This window comes from Lucilia sericata, unplaced genomic scaffold (genome assembly GCF_015586225.1).
Source record: "Lucilia sericata isolate MDLA Ls3-8-SP2 unplaced genomic scaffold, ASM1558622v1 Contig000002F_arrow, whole genome shotgun sequence".
NCBI classification, from domain to species: domain Eukaryota; kingdom Metazoa; phylum Arthropoda; class Insecta; order Diptera; family Calliphoridae; genus Lucilia; species Lucilia sericata.
The window spans coordinates 1464075-1483021 of NW_023994043.1; the positions used below are offsets into that span (position 1 = coordinate 1464075).

Below are 18947 nucleotides of genomic sequence, written 5' to 3' on the forward strand. Positions count from 1 at the left end.
TATTAATTGTTCTGATTAATTCGTTATTTGGAAAAAAAAGTATTTTTTTAATTTTTTTACAAATTTGATAATTGATATCATCATTTTGGTGATAGGTGCAAAACTTGCTTGATACAATTATTTTGATAATTGAAACATATTTTTAGTTTTTTCTGTGTACTTGTGACTTTTGGAATCAACAAATGTCGTAGAACATGGACAAACTCTTACCCCTGTATTCATAAAGATATCAATCGTTTATTTTAGGTTTATTACGCACATTTTCCATACAAAATTCCTACAATAAACCATCAACAACTTTATTATGCATTTATAAATATAGGGGTTAATATTTAATATTGGCAACTCTTATAGCTAACAGCTGATTTAGATATTTCAAGAAAATTTCATGCCGATCCAAATACAGCTGATCGAACTAACAAAGAGAATGAAATGAAATCAATAAAAATAGTTCATTCACATGAGTTTTAAACAAAACTAAACAAAAAACATAACATCTAAGAGATATTTGAATGTGTATTTTAACTAAGTTAAGAGAATATAATGAATACTCGCAAAAAAAAAAACATTTTATGGGCAAACAACTGTTTGGTGACGTCCAAAAGCAGTACAACGCAGATACTTGTACTAGAAGTGCAAAAATACTCACTCGTACATATAAATTCGATTTTATATTATTTGTTTTTTCTTTACACTCAGATACTCTTTGCTCTTTATTTCCATTGAGATCTCACAAATACACTCAAAAAGTATCTGCAATTTTAACAATTTTCATTCTTTTTGTATAATTTGAATAACAAATCATTAAAAAAAATGATTTCATATTAAAATAATTAAAGACAGTTTGGTAATAATAAATGTGTTTTTATATAAAAATATATTAAAAACTTACAAAAACCCAATTTGTGTGGTAATACATTTCACATTTACAACAAATACTCTTAAATGGCAAGAAGTCGCACGTAGTTATTCTCGTCAAATATTATTTTGTATTAAATATTAACTAAACATAAATATTTCTTTTGTTTTTGTTATTAACAAATTGATCACATTATTGAACACATTGAATTGTATGTTTCGTTATTATTTTTGCCGTTTTTTTATCTATGAAAAATTTTTAAAATATTAACACTGGCGTTTTTGACCGTCACGACTTTAACTCATTTCAAGTTGTACTGCTCACTGAAAATAGTTAAAAAAAAGCAGAATAACATACAGAATAGAACCGAATATATCAATGGAACTGAATTTCAAATTGTATTTTGTATCTATATTTGTATCTCTTCTAATCGATTCCGTTACTCTCGGCGACGAAAAGTTAAAATAAATAAACAGTCGCTGTTTTGTTTTGTGCGGAACAGATAAAAAAAAAACTGATTAATCAAACAAACAAACCTCTCTGGGTTGAACACCGTAACAGAGTTGCCGATATATTTTCATTTGTTATAAACATGCATACTTGTATTCCATCTCCAGTATAGAATCCATTAGATAGAGAATTCAGTTTCATTCCTTATTTTGAAAAATAATTATCAACTTGGTTGCATATGTATTATTGGTTTTCCCAAAATCTGCAACATTTATGGGTTATATTGATGTAATTATTAACTACATGTTTACTTTTTTTGCGAATAATCCCAAAAATACTCCGGAGAGAAATCCCGCAAAATGTATTTCATTTTCCTACTTGGTAACACTTCACAATGTAAATTATAATTCAACAAGATATTAGCTGTCTCTTAAAATTTGCCACACTTTCGATAAGAAATGAAAATGTTTCAAACATTAATATCAAGGCACACATCCAGCTATTTGATTCATAAATGTATTTATGTAATTTTCTTTAGTTATATCTAAGGTTAATATTTTTATTTAATAAAATATTACTTTCATATTAATCAGAAATAAAAATTAAATAAATATTCCATAAAGTTTTAATCAAATAAATGACATTTGATATATGTTTCTTTTGCTAAATAATGGTAGGCAACAGGAGGAAACGAAATTTGTTAGAAATGCTATCAACAAAATATAAATTCAAATACTCTGTTCTGACGTGAAGAGTGAGATGATGAGCTATGCAGGTAAGGCTTTAAAGGAACTTAACATAAAATATCTTGTCGCTTATTTTAGAGCATAGATTAGCCATTAGACTAGTAAATCAGCACCTATAGACGTAACCGGTAGACCGAAGTACGAATCCATCTAACAAGCCGAGACTTTGTTCTTACTCACAGTGATACACTGTGGTAAATCTGGTATGAACAGAGTTTACTTTGAACATACCTGGACAAGGAAGGAAAATTCAATGGTATCACTTGTATAAGATACATTTTATCCATCACCATTCAACCCTGCACTTCTCATTTATCCGACAAACTCATAAGAGAACAACATAAACTCATTCTACGGGAATGAGTTTCGTATACCCCTACAGTATCATAAATAATTAACACCAAATCATTTCTAACGCTTAGTCCCACAGAGTATCTGTTGTCAATGGGCAAAAGCACTGAACTTATCCCGAAATATAGATTTCACCGTGCATCAGTCTTTTAACCGCAACTTACTCATCCCGCGAATTTGGGTTTAAACCACAGCCACTACGTGAATCCCAAAAGAACCTCAACCAACTGACTAGTCAGGACAAAGTCCTGCGGGCAATTGGCCACCCGAAGTACCAGATTATGTGGTTCTCTGGTTAGACCCCATGTTAAATCATTCCAAGGACTAGCCGAAGAGTGATATGACATCACCAGTTTATAGTCGCGGCATATTAGAGGTACTGGTGCACCACTTTACCCCGGGATTGTAATACACCAAGATGAGGGGCTTTCATCAAGGAAACTTGTCCCGGAGGGACTTCACAATGTAAAATAGTGTGTATACGAAACAAAATTATCAGTTCATTAGCCATTAGATTAGTCAATAAACAAGTCCTTTTGGTCACCAGATTGGTCCATAGACTAGACGGTCCATCGCCTCCCCATGGACTAGATAATAGAGTAGTTTGTAAACTGCATAATCGAATTGAATATAGACTATGACCGTCACTAATTAATCCAAAGAATAATTCATAGGCTATTCCCTAGACCAATTTAAAGACTAGAACATAGAAATGTTTTTATCACTTAATAGATCATTAAAATTATTTAAAATTTTAGCTATAAAAAAAGTAATCCTAAAGAAGTATTCTCTTATTTGAAAAACAGTAACAAAATGTATAGCAATCATAAATTGATCATCCTGGTGTTTAAAATATGATGGTTTTAAAAACTTATTATGTGATCATATTTCATGCAGTTGGAAGATCTAAAATTGTTTCTTATGAAATTGTTTTTGTTTGCAATCGAACTGCAGCACGTACACTTAAAAATGACTTAAAAATTAATGGAAACTGATTAGAAAAGCGGCTCAGAAAAGACTCTTTTAGAAGAGTTGGCAAACAATTTTGTGTGGCCTAAAATGAGTTGATATAATTCTCATTTCGTTTATAAAAATAAATTTATGAGTATTTGAATTAGTGTGTTTTGAAATTAATTGAAATTATATTAATTATAATAATTTTATATGTATAATGATCTTCTACGGAAGATAGTTGGGTGACTAATCACTAAACTAAGTATAAATAATTCCAATTAATGTTTAAAAATCTTATTTATTTGAAATTCCAGGTGTTCGAAATAAGATTGTTTATAAATTTATTTTATAGTTACATTTAGCGCAGTCGGAAGATCAAAAACTGTTTCTGTTGTATTGTATTTGTCTGTAACAAACATTTATTTACAAACAAATATTGTATTTGTCTGTAACAAACATACAAATTACTCAGAAAAGACTCAAAAGTGAATATAAAGGACTATATATAATTCGAAAATAATTCAAAAAAGAACAAGAAAGTCGGCTCATTAATGATTCAAAAAAGATTAAAAAATTAGTCAGAACTGATCAGAAGTGGGGCTCATAAAAGACTCGTTCAGAAAAGTCGCGGATTGGGAAATAATACATTTTCTCCCGACGAATGTATTATTTATGATCAGAAAATGAGCTCATATACATATGATAATTTTAATCGTGCAGAAGAGTCAAAATTCACTCGAATGTGATCAAAAATTTCAAAAAATGCTAGCTGGGGTATAATAAGTACACTGAAAATAATCCATGCCAAATACGGAAAATGTCGTACATTGCATGAATGCTTCGTTGTTTTGCATCATGAAATTGTTTCGTAATATACATATACATATGTAAGAAATTGTACGAAATGTTTTAGTATAATTCAAAATAATTTTAGATAAATTAAATTAAATAAATTTTAATATAAGAATAAATGTTTTGAAATTTTCGAAATATTCATCCATACGAATTTTATTCTTTTAGGTTATGAAAGAAATCAAAAGGCGCCAAGATTTAAAAAAAAGCGAAACGTTCTGATTATTTTATAGTTTTCTAAAGGATTGAGCCGCTCTGAATACAAATCATAATCACATCAGGTTATTGTCAGTCTAAAGTTAAAAAAACTATTGTTTATTAAATTTGTCATATAGGCTGAAAGTTTTATCTCTAATCATGATGATTTTATGAGTGTACTTCGGTTAAAAAATTGTTGACCTGTCTGAGTAACGGGTCTTATTTGGACGAAGCTTCATTGAGGAATGGGATACAAAAAGATATAACTGTATTCGTTTATATTTCATTAGCATACCCTGAGTGCTTCGCAACCCTACCCAAAATTAAATACATACAAAATTTGATTACTTTTATAGAAAATTAAAATTTATAATTTTTTTTTAATGTTTCAGTTTTTTACGTTCAATATCACGTGATTAAATTCGCATTTAGTTGCATTCGTTTAGCTTCCACATTATAGAAAATTTCGAAAGTACTAGTTGAAAAAAGTACTATAAAATACCTTTAATAGATTCCCATTCAATCAAAAATTTTATGTTTTATGTGTTCAATATTATATACAATTCAAAAAATATAATTCGATGAATGAAAAAGTACCAAAAGTCCCTTTCAGTAGATTCTCATTTACTAAGGTCCCTATATTTAAAATTTTATATTTTTATGTTCAATATAGTAAAAATTTCAAAAAGTACCATCGGAATAACGAAAAAGTACAAAATTCTCTCTCAATAAATTGTCATTTAATAAGGACCGTGTGTCATGTTCCGGTTAACCATTATAGAGAATCCAAAAGGTATCATCTGAAAAATGGAAAAGTACCAAAGAATTCCCACTTACAGAATATTATTCAGTCAAGACCATGTATGTTAAAATGTAGGTTCCTAGGTTGAATATTTTAGAAAATTCAAAAAGTACCATTTATGAGACAAAAAGTACTAAAAAGTTCTCTCTTAAATAGTCTTATTCAATGAGGACCCTATATGTTAAATAATCATGTGTTTTGAATTCATATTATAGAACATACGAAGAGTATCATTTGAAGAAAGAAAAAGTACCAAAAGTGGAATAAATTCTACCTTAGTACTAATAAAATGAGTACAATTTTTCCCCTTTTCGATTTTTTTTTTTACTTTTTCGAGAATTAAGTTTACAAAATGTTCCGTATTTAAATCTATATAACACAGATAAAATTCGAACGATTCAAATCTGCATTCATTTGTTCCAGAAAAATTGTGCTTTCAAAAAGTACCAAACAGTACCAGGCCTTAGTACTCGAATTCCAAAATAAGATGTCAATAGCTTATACTGGGTGAGTAAATAAGCTGCTTTTTAAATTTTATAAATAAGATTGAATGAATAAGATTGAATAAAATTACATTTTCCGTTTTCCCCCTTTTTGGTACTTTTTCCCCAGTGAAATAGCAAACACTTTGTTTCAATAAATATTACAGAGATAGTCCGTAATTTAATGGGAATACTTCAATAAATCGAAAAAGTTTTCTTAATGTTCTAAAAAAAGTACCATAAATACAGTTTTCTCCCATTTACACCAAAAAAGGACTGAATTTTAAAAAAGTACGAAACAGGTGTCACCTAATTTTGGGAGATATATTCAAAATATTTCCAAAAATGTTATTGAGTAGATACGGGAGCATTAAAATTTTTTCTTGTATCACTATTAAGAAACCCTGTTTTACCCGTTTTTTCCCCTTTTTTACCCTTAAATGTACAAATTCCCAAAAATCCTTAATGGATCTACATAACCAAAAACAAATCTACTGTCAAAATTTCATGATTCTAGGTTCAGCCGTTTGGGCTGTGCGATGATGAATCAGTAAGTCAGTAACGCTACTCTTTTATATATATAGAAGATTAACATATTTAGTTAAAAGTAACGTTGGTTGTAATTAAAAAATATATAATTAATAAATAAAGCACATTACAAAATAATACTATAATATAACAATTAAATACGTATCATACAAATATGTTTCTACAAAAAATTAATTATCTACAATTTAAGGCTAAGTATACAAGTCAACGATATTGCCAGTATTTAAATATTTATGACATACATATGTACAAGCACATTTACGAATTCATGGCAGACATAAATACACATATTTAAATTATAACTAATACTAAATAATTCCATAAAATAAAACTAATAATAGTACCTAATTAATTAATTTTGTTAGGATAAACAAAACATACATACATATTGATGTACATTAGACCGACTCTCAAATTGCACTCGGCTTTTGTAAACATTTCTTTTGTTTTATAATGATTTTGAAAATATTTTGGGTCTAGCTATGCCCATTCCTATAATTTGAAAGGGTTTTTAATGTAGAGTCTAATGATGTACAAAACAAATAACATTTTGCTTTAAACATTTACATTTTTTAAAATACTTGAAGAAAATGAGTCTTGTGGATTCTGACGATAGTAACCTTAAATTATTATTTAAGGTTAATACACTCTTTGATGAGAAAAAAATTTAAAAATTACTTAAAAAATTCTTTTTCAAATCGTTTCAGCTCACGAATGATCATCGCTAGATTAAATAAGGTAAATTTTGAAATGGGTAACTAAAACATGATTTTGCCTCCCATACAACGTCAGTCAGTCTAATGTACTTACATGTGTATTTTGTAGATAAATGAAATTACAACTAATTTAAAGCATACTTTAAGGCTATAACATGTAATTGATAAAATTTTGATACAAGCTGAAAGTTGTTCAAACATACATTTTACAAGTTTCTATTCGTATGTACGATGAACATTAGGGTAGAGCGAGCTAAAATATTTTGTTTCTTTATAACAATGTCAATTTATTTCACTTTTTTCAGTTCTCCATTATGTTTCCTATATTGGTTTTAGGTGCGTCAGGGCATATGATTTCCAACTATGGCTGCAAATGTATTTAAAGTATTGTTCGTTTTGGATTGGCTGTGAAGCTAATTGAATGGTGTACAACAAATGTTGTTATAATATTTTATCGTAATACCTCTGATAGATTTATGTATAAGCGTTAGAACGATATTCGAAAGTGGATATGGGTGCAGTTAAATTTTGAAACGAATTCTATAAAACATGATATAGTTATTTATTTCATAGAACAAATCATTATCATAGAATTGATAGTTGACACATTTACAATTTCAGAGAGACTGAAGACATTTTCTATTGTTATTTTTATATGACCTAGAGTGATATGTTTTCCAATCGCTATAATTTACACTTAGGGTTGTCATTTTTAACGTGGAATAATTGAATTACCAGCCTTATATGGATAGAGAAAGGGATGGATATCAGTTCAGAAAAATGCAGATTTTTCTGCTATAAATTTGTAGTACCGTAATGTTCATAATATCAATGTTTAAAAGCACAAATTCATATTGACAGAAAGGTTTACAAGAAACTATAGGAGTAATAAAACAAAAAATCGTTTAAATATTCTAGTACTTCTAACAGAAACAAAAAAATCATTTTGATTGAGTTGTGTTAGATTTTGATATAAATTGTATTTAACTTTATATGTAAGCCTACACGTAGGCAATAGAAAATAAATTTTATTATGATTGTCGGTTCGATGTTAACTGTGTATGTATTGTGTATTTATTAGGGTGATCAATTTTCGAAGTATTTCAAAAATAGGTTATTAAATAGATGAAATTTAAAAAAAAAAACTCAATTAAAAAAATAACTCATCTCTAATATATACGAAAAATATATACGAATACTTAGTTGTTTCGCACCACGAAATTTTTTCGTAATATATACTAAATTCTACGAAATATTTTAGTACAATGCAAAGTAATTTTAGAAAAATTATGATGCAATTTACAAAATATTTATTTCTGCTAACAAATTTTAGCTAACAAATTATCATCCATCAGCCTTTAAATATAGGTGAGAACTCCGACGAATCTGAATCCTCAGATGATAATAACAACACCATTATATCAAATCCCAAAAAGGATGAAGTAGAGCAGGTGAGTGATAGCATAACTAAAATATCTATTACTAAGAAAATACTATCTGGAGCATAGAGGAGGAAGTTGAAAAAGATGCTTCAGGAAATTATAGTTAGTCAATCCAACCACAATCCAAAGGAAAAATCGGAGTCTATCTCAAGATCTGAGGCAAAGAGGATCAGGTCTCCCGAGGAGTTGACAACTGAGAATAAACCTAAGAAGAAAAAGAGCTCCCGGTCTTCTAATACACAGTCGAAGCCAAGCCATAATTCACTCAGAGGAACCTCAAGTCAGAATCCTGCGAGTAAGTGTGACAACACCAAGATAGATATTCCGAAGACGACCACGTCAGCGAAATCAACTTCGAAGGTAGTTGTATCTCAAAATAAGCCCCAAAAAACGAGGAAAGAGAGGCTAGACAGTGGAAAAGGAAAAGAGCCTCCATCTTATACCAAAGTTGCCGGAAGAAGATACCGGGATGATCTCTGCTATGCAGTTTACGATGACGGTAATTCGACAGACGTGAGCTGCGAGTTCAGCATGGGCGTGATGTTGATGAGGTTGGCATCTCACCAATGTGTTAGCACCCTAAAGAACTAAGTGGATAGTATCCCTCATCCCTGGGACGGCGCTAAGCTGGGACTGGCAAAGAAGAACGAGCTTCCGGTGCTCTTAAAGTCCACTGTCTACATAAAAGGATGGGGCAGTAAACTTGCTAATGAACGTATACTGGAAATTCTTGGTGGTCAAAATGCTGAGCTGGCCGTGGAAAAATGGGATATCTTTTACAGGAAAGAAGAACCTGAGGGAACTTTATTTGTAATAGGTATCGACCAGAAATCTATGACTAGTCTTGCCAAGAATAAAGGTAGGGCTTACTTCGCCTCTAAAGATGTCATATTCAAAAATGGGAAGGTGCCGATTTGAACAACAAGCCTCGAAAAGGATACTAAAAAACCTAAGACCACAGCATCAGTAGCAACTACTGATAGCGAGGAAGGTACCACTAACTCGCCAAAAGAAGGTGTAGCTGCCCTTTCCAAAATTGGGGAGGGCTGTCAAAACCAGTCCCGGCAAGGACACTAAAACACCTAAGACGGTACCCAAAGCATTATTAGCAAGTACTGGTAATTTTGAGGATTCAACTCCTAAAAGCAAGGAGGATATCACTCACTGGCCAGAAGACAGAACAGCAGTTCTGTCCAAAATTGGGAACGTGTCGATTAAAAAGACAGCTCTTCTTATGCCTGATAAGGACATCGGAGTGTCATTAATGGTACCCCCCCCCCCCCCCCTGCATCAATAGCCAATTCAGGTTACCCGTAGGAGTCGAGTCCAATGAGCGGGGAGGTGATCACTAACTCGCTGGAAGACAGTTTAAATGGATGACAATGATTGAGGTTATCCAAATAAACCTCCATCGGAGCGAGACGGCTACCAACGCTCTGATGGCTAAAATTAACACAGGTACACATTTACGAAAAATAACTATATTACGAAAGGTTTTCGTACTATCGTAAAATTAGAAAAGGTTTGATTGAATAATATTTCGTATCATAAACGAAATTTTTGTAAATATTACAAAAAAAGTATTTAAGAAATGTTTTTCGAAAAGTTAAGCATGGATTATTTTCAGTGAACATTATATGAAGACTAGGGTCATCTGTAGCTAGATTCGCAGCTAAAATAAAGACTTCTTATAACACAATTACCAAACTAACTGCTTGTTATGTAGCAGAAACTAAAGGTTATCCAATTTAGCCCAGAAAAATTCGTCAATAATGGCTCTGTAGCGTTTTAATCGAATATAAAAATCTGCAAGTGCCAGATATTTTGATTTAAACAGGACCTATCGGTCGACTATTGCAAATTTTTCAAGGATAAATGTACGTATTTTAATAGATTGAAATCTGTTGAAAGGTAACAAAAAAAAAACAACAACAAATGTTGGTTAACACTTACATAGACATAAAATAAAGCACTCAAAATCTATTCGATACATTCATACAATTACAAAAAAAATTTATGGTTTTCTAGTTTTTTTTTTAATAAATATAAACGCACATAAATGGCTACAGTAATCCCCAGATTTACGCTGTCAAATTTGTTCGTTTCAACTTTTAACTTTTCGATTTTCATAGTCTGAACAACTCACAATGTAAACCAAAGGATTACTGTACTTAGATTACAAATAAATATCTAGAAATACAATAAAGACATCTAAGCTAAATTGAATCTACTACAGAGATTGTTGAAAAGCACAGATATTTCAGCTTTCAGCTGCTTGGGCTGTTTGTAGCAATTTTTTTTTATTTCTTACATACGATTTGTTTAACTAAAAATAAAAGCGAATTGGCAGTTAGTCAAGTTGCACATCAAAAAAAAGTAAAAATAATAATGTACTATTTGTATACTTATGGAATAGTACTTTGAAATTTATTGTACTTCAAGTACTTTTAAGGTATTAAAGTCTATATTTAAGTTAATGATAGTGAAATGTTAGAAGAAAAACTACTTATTTAGGAGGATTCATTTGTGACAAGGAAAATGGAAAAGGATAGATAGAAGTAAAGATAGATAAAAAAGTAGACATTTCAATCAATTTAATAAATTGAAAAAAAAATAGCTAAATTGTAAAACAATTTTAGAAATGAAAAAAATTAAAAGGAAATGGATTAGAAGATAAACAGGAAGTAAATTGTTTTACGCATCTTAAGGATAAGGAGGAAATAAAATGTTTTTAATAATAATTGTTTAGATTTTTTTTTTTTTTTTGAGAGAAGGTTAGAAAAAAAAGCAGAAGGGAATAAAAAAAACTAGGAGGAGATATGTTTGAATTGATTCTTCTACTAATTTTATTTCTTCTGCTTACCGGTTTGGCTTTAGGTTTCTGTTTGGCTTGACGTTTTGGCTTCAACATATTCCGGAATTGTGGAATTTTTGTAATCTTTACACTCTTGCCACAAAATTGTTACACGGCGTTTTTTTTATAAAAAACGCCAACAGGATACACCCTCACACCGAACACACACACACTCCCACGAAACGTTCGTTACGATTCAAATGCTAGAGATGATGTTGATGTTGTTGCTGTTCTAGGTCGTAGGCGTTGTAATTGTTGTTGATGATGTCGTTGTTGATTTACTGACAGATGACAGACATTTAGTCAGTATTTTACAGATGTTATTCTCAGTTAGTATTTTTTATTTATATATTTTTTCTTTTGTTCTTTGGATTTTATTTTTTTTTTATTTTTGCAATGTTTCGTTATATGTAGTTATAAATTTATGAATTGCGATTTATTTTTTTGCTATTGTTGTATTAACATTGTCTCTTGCGAATTTGCGATTGTTATTACTGTAACCGCCTTTCTGTTTCCTCTTGTTACGCTTTCTCTTTTTTTATTTATTTATATTTTATTGTGAATCCTGTTTTACTTTGTTGTGAGTGTTTCAATATCCTTTTCCGTATGTGTTTGAAGCAATTCTTATTTTTATTCTGCGAAATTTTATTATTTTAAATTTAATATTTGGTTTTTATCTTTATTTATGTTGCACTTGACAACAGTTGTTCTGTATTTGTCTAAATGAATATTTCCATAAAAAGAGAAAGAGAAAATTGTTGTTGAAATTGAAATCGATGTATTTTTTTTTATTTAAATTTCAAATTATTATAAATTATATACTACTGTTACTACTTCAAGCTAAATAAGCATGCAAAAATATTTATGTAAATTCAAACAGGCAGCCAGCCAGTGCAAATAAATAATATAAAAGAAATTTAATTTGTTTAGTTATAATTTTTGATTTTATAAAGAAATAATAATGTGTAATTTCTAACCAATATAATAAATACATATGTACTTGCATTTACTTCAAATTAAAGAAACAATAATTACCTACATAAATATATAGTCTTAAATGACTTTTGTCTCGTCTTTTAGACAAATAAAAAATCGAAAAATCAATCTGTATGTCTGGCTGTGTAAATGATTTACTTAATTCTCTGCAAATGTTGTAAACAAACATACATCGTTATCATCCATAGAAGACGTAGAAACAAAATCTTAATTTTTCACTTGGATCAAAACCATCAAAGCATTTTGGTAAGGTCAAAGTAAACACGGCAAAAAAACAAGTAAAAGTGTTATATAACATAAATCGAAAATTTAAGGTTAATTTTCTATTTAATCCATAATAATGATACGGAAGGGATACTTCAATGTAAGAAAATATTAAGAATTTTTATTTCGTAGAAAAAATAATTTCTGTCGAATTTTTCTTAATAAAATGCTTTTGAAGAGGGATTATTTCGGGGTAGAGTCAATTAAGAACCCATTCTTATGAAATAGGTTTTTGTTCTTTTCAATTTGTTGAATTTCATCTCTGCACTGGTAGTTTTAACTCTCATAAGAATTTAATATAGGAATAACTCTCAATCGATGTGTATTAATGTACTGAACACGAGAAAAATAAAAAATATACGAGAAAAATAAAAAATATTTTTGTTTGGAATGGTCCTCAGATCCTTACTAGCGATTGAAAATCCTGGCGTCAGTATAATTTTTGAAAAATAATTTTATTCCATTTTTTCGAAATGGGTCTCAAAAGTTCCGTAATAAAAATAAAAATATTTAAAATTTTTTTTTAACATATTGTACCGAGATCAAGATTTTTAATCGCTGATAGGGAACTGAGGATCTCTTCAAAAAAATTGTTTTTTAGTTTTCTCGTATTTAGTATTTTGAAACGCATCATTTTAGAGATATTCGCTGTTATGTAATATGATGTTTCCCAAAATATTTTCGGTTCAGTGTTGTCCATTCGTGAGCTGTACAATTTTCAAGAAAATATCCTATGGGGGACACGATTTTTCATGTTCAATTCAATATTTTACCCATCTTAAAAAATATTTGTTTTGTTTTATGATGGTTTCCAAAACATTTCTAGTTTATCAGTGACCGTTCGTGAGCTGGATCGGTTACAAAAAAGTCCCTCTTCAGTTTTTTCTTAAACAACATATACAATACGTGGTATCATTTGAAAGGTTTTTTGATGCCACGACTAGTAGTGTGCAAAATTGTACATTAATACATCATTGAACGCGGCTTTAAAATCCCTTTAAAATACGCCATATTGGATATATTGTTTCAAAACTAAACTGGTCCAGCTCACAAACGGGAATCATCATAAAACAAATCAAGGTAAATTTTGAGAGGGGTAACAAAATCACGTTTTTGCATTCCATACAAAGTGAGTCGGTCTAATGTATATACTAGGTCGGTCAAATTTTTAATTAATTTTAGTTAAGGGCAACAGTAAGTGGTTATTATTTAGATGCTAGGGTCAAATGTGACCCGATTCTCATTTAATTATATATATATATTTTTTGTTTCCTATAAAACTTGTTTATATCGAATTTTATGGTTATTGTTGTTGTTCTTGGACAAAATTTTATCACGCTCGACGCCTAATCAACATATTTATGACATGAGCTGTATACTCACTATTTCCTCCCGCGTGGGCCATATCATGCGAATCTAATGAAAACCCTGAATATACATGCATATACACTTTCGTGGATCTACAACAATATTTTGATGTGTTAAAAATGTAATGACAAAATCAATATAATTTCCATCTTTATGTATGATTTCGACTAAACAATTTAAATCGAGAAACTCCATCTTTAGTCAAAATTAAATTTCAAATATTTGTTTCATTTATTTCATAATGCCAGGTGGTTCTACAGAACAGCCATGAACTACCTATTTAATGTACCACACAGGGTTACCCCTAGCCACCGGCTACCCAAATGAGTAGCTATTGTAATATGTGGTTGTTTTACAAGGAAGTCACACAATAGATTACAAAGAGACAGTCAAAAAGTCAATGAATGGCAATGAACTGTGTTGGCTTTTTAATTATCCACTCTCTAGATTACTTGATGAATGTAAAGTGACGAATGTCTCCTCTCATATGTATTTATATACATATCGACACCCTATATTCAAAAAGTGCTAACTCAATCTTTGGCCAAAGTAAATTTTTGATGGAAAATGATACACTAATGCATTATCTATGTCTGGTATAATTTGTGATCAAAATAATAACTTTTCTTCTTTTTATATCTATTTTTTTATAAAGCTTTCTTAATTTTTACTTTTAAGAGACTTATTTCGTCAGGTGCTGTTGCCTAAAAGAACAATTCTAGAAATATATGTACAATCAATAAATGACACAAAATTAAAAACAAAATGTTTTTTTATGTTTTAACAATTAATTGGTCTCTTCTTTAATGTCTCACTAAACAATTATAACATCATTTTTCATATTTTTCAAACTTGTTCATTTGTTTTAAAAGCACATTTTTCTTAGTAAGATTTATGGCTTTTATTACACTTTTGCATTTTTTTACGCATATTATATAAAACAAAACTAAATTTTTCATAATTTATTTTCGACATTAGTTATTTATTATGGGCCAAAAAAGGAGTTTCATTGATTAAAGAGCAACATTGACCTAAAATTTTCTTAAAAAATAAAGTGTTTGTTACTTAGTACCTGCAGTAAATTTATGCATTACTGTAGTTAAAGAATGAAAACGCAAGCCATACATATCGCTCATTTACTACAAAACCTGCATAATCCAAAAATAGTTGAGTTCAATATGTTTCTCATCGAAATTTAATTTTTATCTGATTTTCGGAAAACATGCATTTTAGTTTTTACGTTTACAATAAAAAATCGATCTCACACCGAAAATAAAAAAAAATACAATTTGTGCTGAAAAGTCTTTTCAAAGGAGTATTTTCATACAAAATTCAAAAAAGTTAGTTACAGTCATAACCTCATAAAATTAAAAGAGTAAAATAGACCTTTTTACAGTTTAAATGTTGATTCATTTAAAAGCTGGTTCTTAAAGCCAAATATTTTAAACTTTTTCTTAAACTGTTGGGAACAAAATCAGCATTAATTAAACAATAAAATTATTCTAAATAAGTATGTATAAAAGAAACATCTATAAAATATAAATTTATGTCAACATCCACCCAACACAACCCACACTAGATTTTGAATGTCAATATTTGTTATACATATGGGCAATTTCGTGTCAAGTGAGCCAACTTAAAAAAACGATTTGGATGAACTATTGGATAGTAGGTCAGGTTTTTCACCTACTGGTCCCAGCAAAAATTGTCGAAAAGACTTTAGATATTCTTCAATCCTTCCATTTATTTAAATAAAAATTCGTTTAATTTTTTTCAAAATGGACCCTTTTTTGCTCAAAAGAAAGCTTTTACAATTTCCTTAAGGGCTTTATAGTCTCTTAATGGAATGAGAGTGGGAGTTCTATCAAAAAAAATTCTTTTACTCAAGAATAAGATTTGTCAATATTTGACACATTTCCCCTATTTTTTCAAAATGGACGGTTTTTTATTATTTTGAACAAAAGAAAGCTTACACAATTTCCTTTAAGAGCTTTGTGGTAATTTAGTGGGAAGCAAGGGGCATATTTGTTTATAGATATGCCTGGCCTACTATCCAATAGTACTAACCTTAATGCAAATTTCATCCAAATCGATTTTTTTAATTTGGGTCACTTGACACGAAATTGCCCACATGCCTTTATGTATTCAATCCTTGTGGACTGATAAGTGTAATTATTCCATAAATGGTTCGTCATTAAAAGGAGAAACTGAATGAAATGAAAACGACAACATATAACAAAAATACACTGACAAAACATTCAATAGTAATTGAAAATTGAAATATACAAATACATATCGCTCATTTATTTCAAAAGTGCCTTAAGTCCAGAAAACATAGTTTCAAGAAAAATTGCTATTATTGTTCAAGTCATTCTGTTTTCAAGAAAATTTAACGTACATTAAAGCTGTCCCGAAAAAAGTAGCTTCAATATTAGATTAGCTGTACCAAATAGGTACTTCAGGAGGTTTTAAAATGCATTTGAGCGGCATAATGTTATATTAGGTGTATAAGTTAATAATGCAGGATTTTGTTTAAAGCTAATATTTTAAGGCCAAGAACAATTTCGGTTATCCTGTTCTAAAGCGAAGCAAAAAAATTGTAGTCGGACGGGGCAAGTTCTTAACTCTAAGGCGGGTGAAGCAAAACTTCCCAACCACAACATTCTAAGTAGTATTTCACATATGTTGCAACATATGACAGAGCGTTGTCGTGATGGAATATTACTGACCGCATGATCATTTCGGTCATTTTTTGTCTAATACTCGCTTCAATTTAATTCCATTCAAACAATTTCCATTATTTTGGATGAATCCTGCTGTTGCAAATTTTTAAGCTTGATAATAGTCTTTATGGATTGTCGAAATATGAGGAAATCAAAAAACTTCCAAAAAGGAACTGAGAAATGGACTCTTAGATTAAATAAAGTTTTCATATTAGTTGGGAACATCCGTGGCTTTTGTTTTAGGCCACACTTATGTGCATAAATAATATGAGTCTTAATTGTATTTATTTTACAAATTGGCAAATGACACCGCTATAGTTTACTTCTGGTGTGTTAAATAACTACTTTTTGTGTGTCGTGGTACATAATTCGAAAATAAATATGTACTTATATAAATAAATATGCTTCAACTAAGTATTTTGACATGTGGAAAAAATACAGTGACTCCGTAATAGATTGCAAAGGTTTTGTAGTATTCAGTTTAAAAAAAAAAATAATTTTCAGTTAAGGCAGTTTTAAAGTAAATGAGTGATATGTGCAGTATGTCAACTATAATATACGAGACAAGCATGTAGGATTTTTGCATACAATATAATAAACAGAAATCTTAAAAGGACATTTAACAACAAGAACAAATACATGATTTTTTTTAATTTATTTAACAATGTACACAATAAACAAAAATATTTAATAAATAGTTAAAGATAAAGCTTTGCAAAAAAAAAAAATAATTTAAAGCATTTTAAATACAAAAAAATGGATTAATTATTTCGTTTTTTTTTTTTTGTAACTAAATTAAATTGAAAAATTTGCTTATAATCTACAATTTAACACAAAGCTTTTGTACCGTCTTATGTGTTAATAACAAAGAACTTTATATAATCATTTCCCTTTGAACACAAAGCAAAATACATACAATAAATTTGTAAAAGGCATAAAAGAAAAAAACTCAAGCAAAGAAAAACGAAAAATTGAATAAACGAAACAAACGATAATAAACGTTTCTTCTTACCTTTTTAGGTTTCTTTAATGAAACAGTACGGGAATACTGATGATAGACCTGAACATGATTTGATGTAAATTTGCCCAACATGGAGAAGTCCTTTAATTGATTTCGTTTTCCTTCTCAAAATAAGCGTTAATAAAGTTTCAATAATAAATTGGTTGATATTCTTAAAATGTCTGCAAAGAAAACAAAAAGGGAAGACAACAAAAGAATTTATTATTATTTCACATCAAAAGTAATTTTTTTTCTTAATTAGTGAAAATTAACATCATCATCATCATTCGTTTCAGTATAAGATGAATAGCGAGTCATTTGTAGAACAATAGAATTAATTCATGAACATTTAGTTAAAACAGCAACTGTTTAATGCTGATAAGATGAGTATGAATCTGACTAAGGCATTTATTTCAAAATATATTTAATACTTTTTAAAGCCGTCTTAACTTGTGAATAATGTTGCCATAATTTGCAGATACATGGATAAACAAACACACACACATACACGCACATAGAAAGAGCAAAATGTTAAGAGGGCTTATGATACCACTCTTTATTGGCTTTTGTGGTATTTGTTTAATATTAGACAGCTAAAATGATTTTCGGAAATAAACTGTCTTTTGTAAAACAATTTATTAATTTTTCAATTAGGTTTTCATGAAAAATGAAATAAGAATTAGCCGATGGTTTTCCGATTTCTTTAATGTTTTGTATTCACATAAGAGACATATAATATATATCCGCCTTCAAAATTTTAAAAACTTAAAAAAAAAAATCAAAAGGTTTGAAACTTCCAATGTTCTTGTCTTCAAAAATCTTTGATTTAAAATCCAATCGATGAAAATCGATGGATTACGTAAAACGTTTAAAATAATGCATTCTTTTTCAAATACGCTTTTAGGATGCATTTTTGAAAAATGCATAAGAAGTATTCTAGTTTAAGTATAACTTATGATAGAGATAGAAAAGTATTTGGCCATTCCGAATCTTATATTTATACCCACTATCAAAGCTTATGTTGTAGTTAGTTAGTTCAGTTATGGGGTGACCCTGCAAGACGAATAATCTCCCCAAAATGAGCAAGTCTGAAGTTAGTATGATGATACGTATTCTGAGTGGACACACAGGATTACGAGCACATCTCTGCAAAATTGGACTTGCAGATTCAGACGAATGTAGAGCATGCGGAGAGGACAGTGAAACTCTGGAGCACTTTTTTTGCCACTGCCAGGCATTCGTCGAAGTTAGATCCAAGTACCTTGGAAGTGATGATAGGTAGGTTGATAGGAGGATGTATACTACATCAAATCCAAAGAAATACACCTAGGCCACTATCGG

At 29.7% G+C, this 18947-nt stretch overlaps 1 protein-coding gene across 19 annotated transcripts in view; it reads right to left on the bottom strand.

The window, feature by feature from the left end:
• LOC119616084 (transient receptor potential cation channel trpm) overlaps nucleotides 1–18947 on the bottom strand; it is a 236896-nt gene that overhangs the window by 110813 nt on the left and 107136 nt on the right. For 16 of the 19 annotated variants that reach the window (XM_037972276.1, XM_037972258.1, XM_037972249.1 and 13 more), the window contains exons 4-5: nucleotides 17619–17788; nucleotides 11265–11974 (exon numbers count right to left, since the gene is read on the bottom strand). Coding sequence is in view for 6 of the 19 variants with exons in the window: in XM_037972387.1 (XP_037828315.1) it covers nucleotides 11265–11312 (48 nt within the window). In the remaining 13 variants the exon portion in view is untranslated. Of the gene's footprint in view, nucleotides 1–892; nucleotides 1188–11264; nucleotides 11975–17618; nucleotides 17789–18947 lie in introns of those variants that run through there. The other 3 variants (XM_037972367.1, XM_037972406.1, XM_037972397.1) reach the window with 2 other exon arrangements.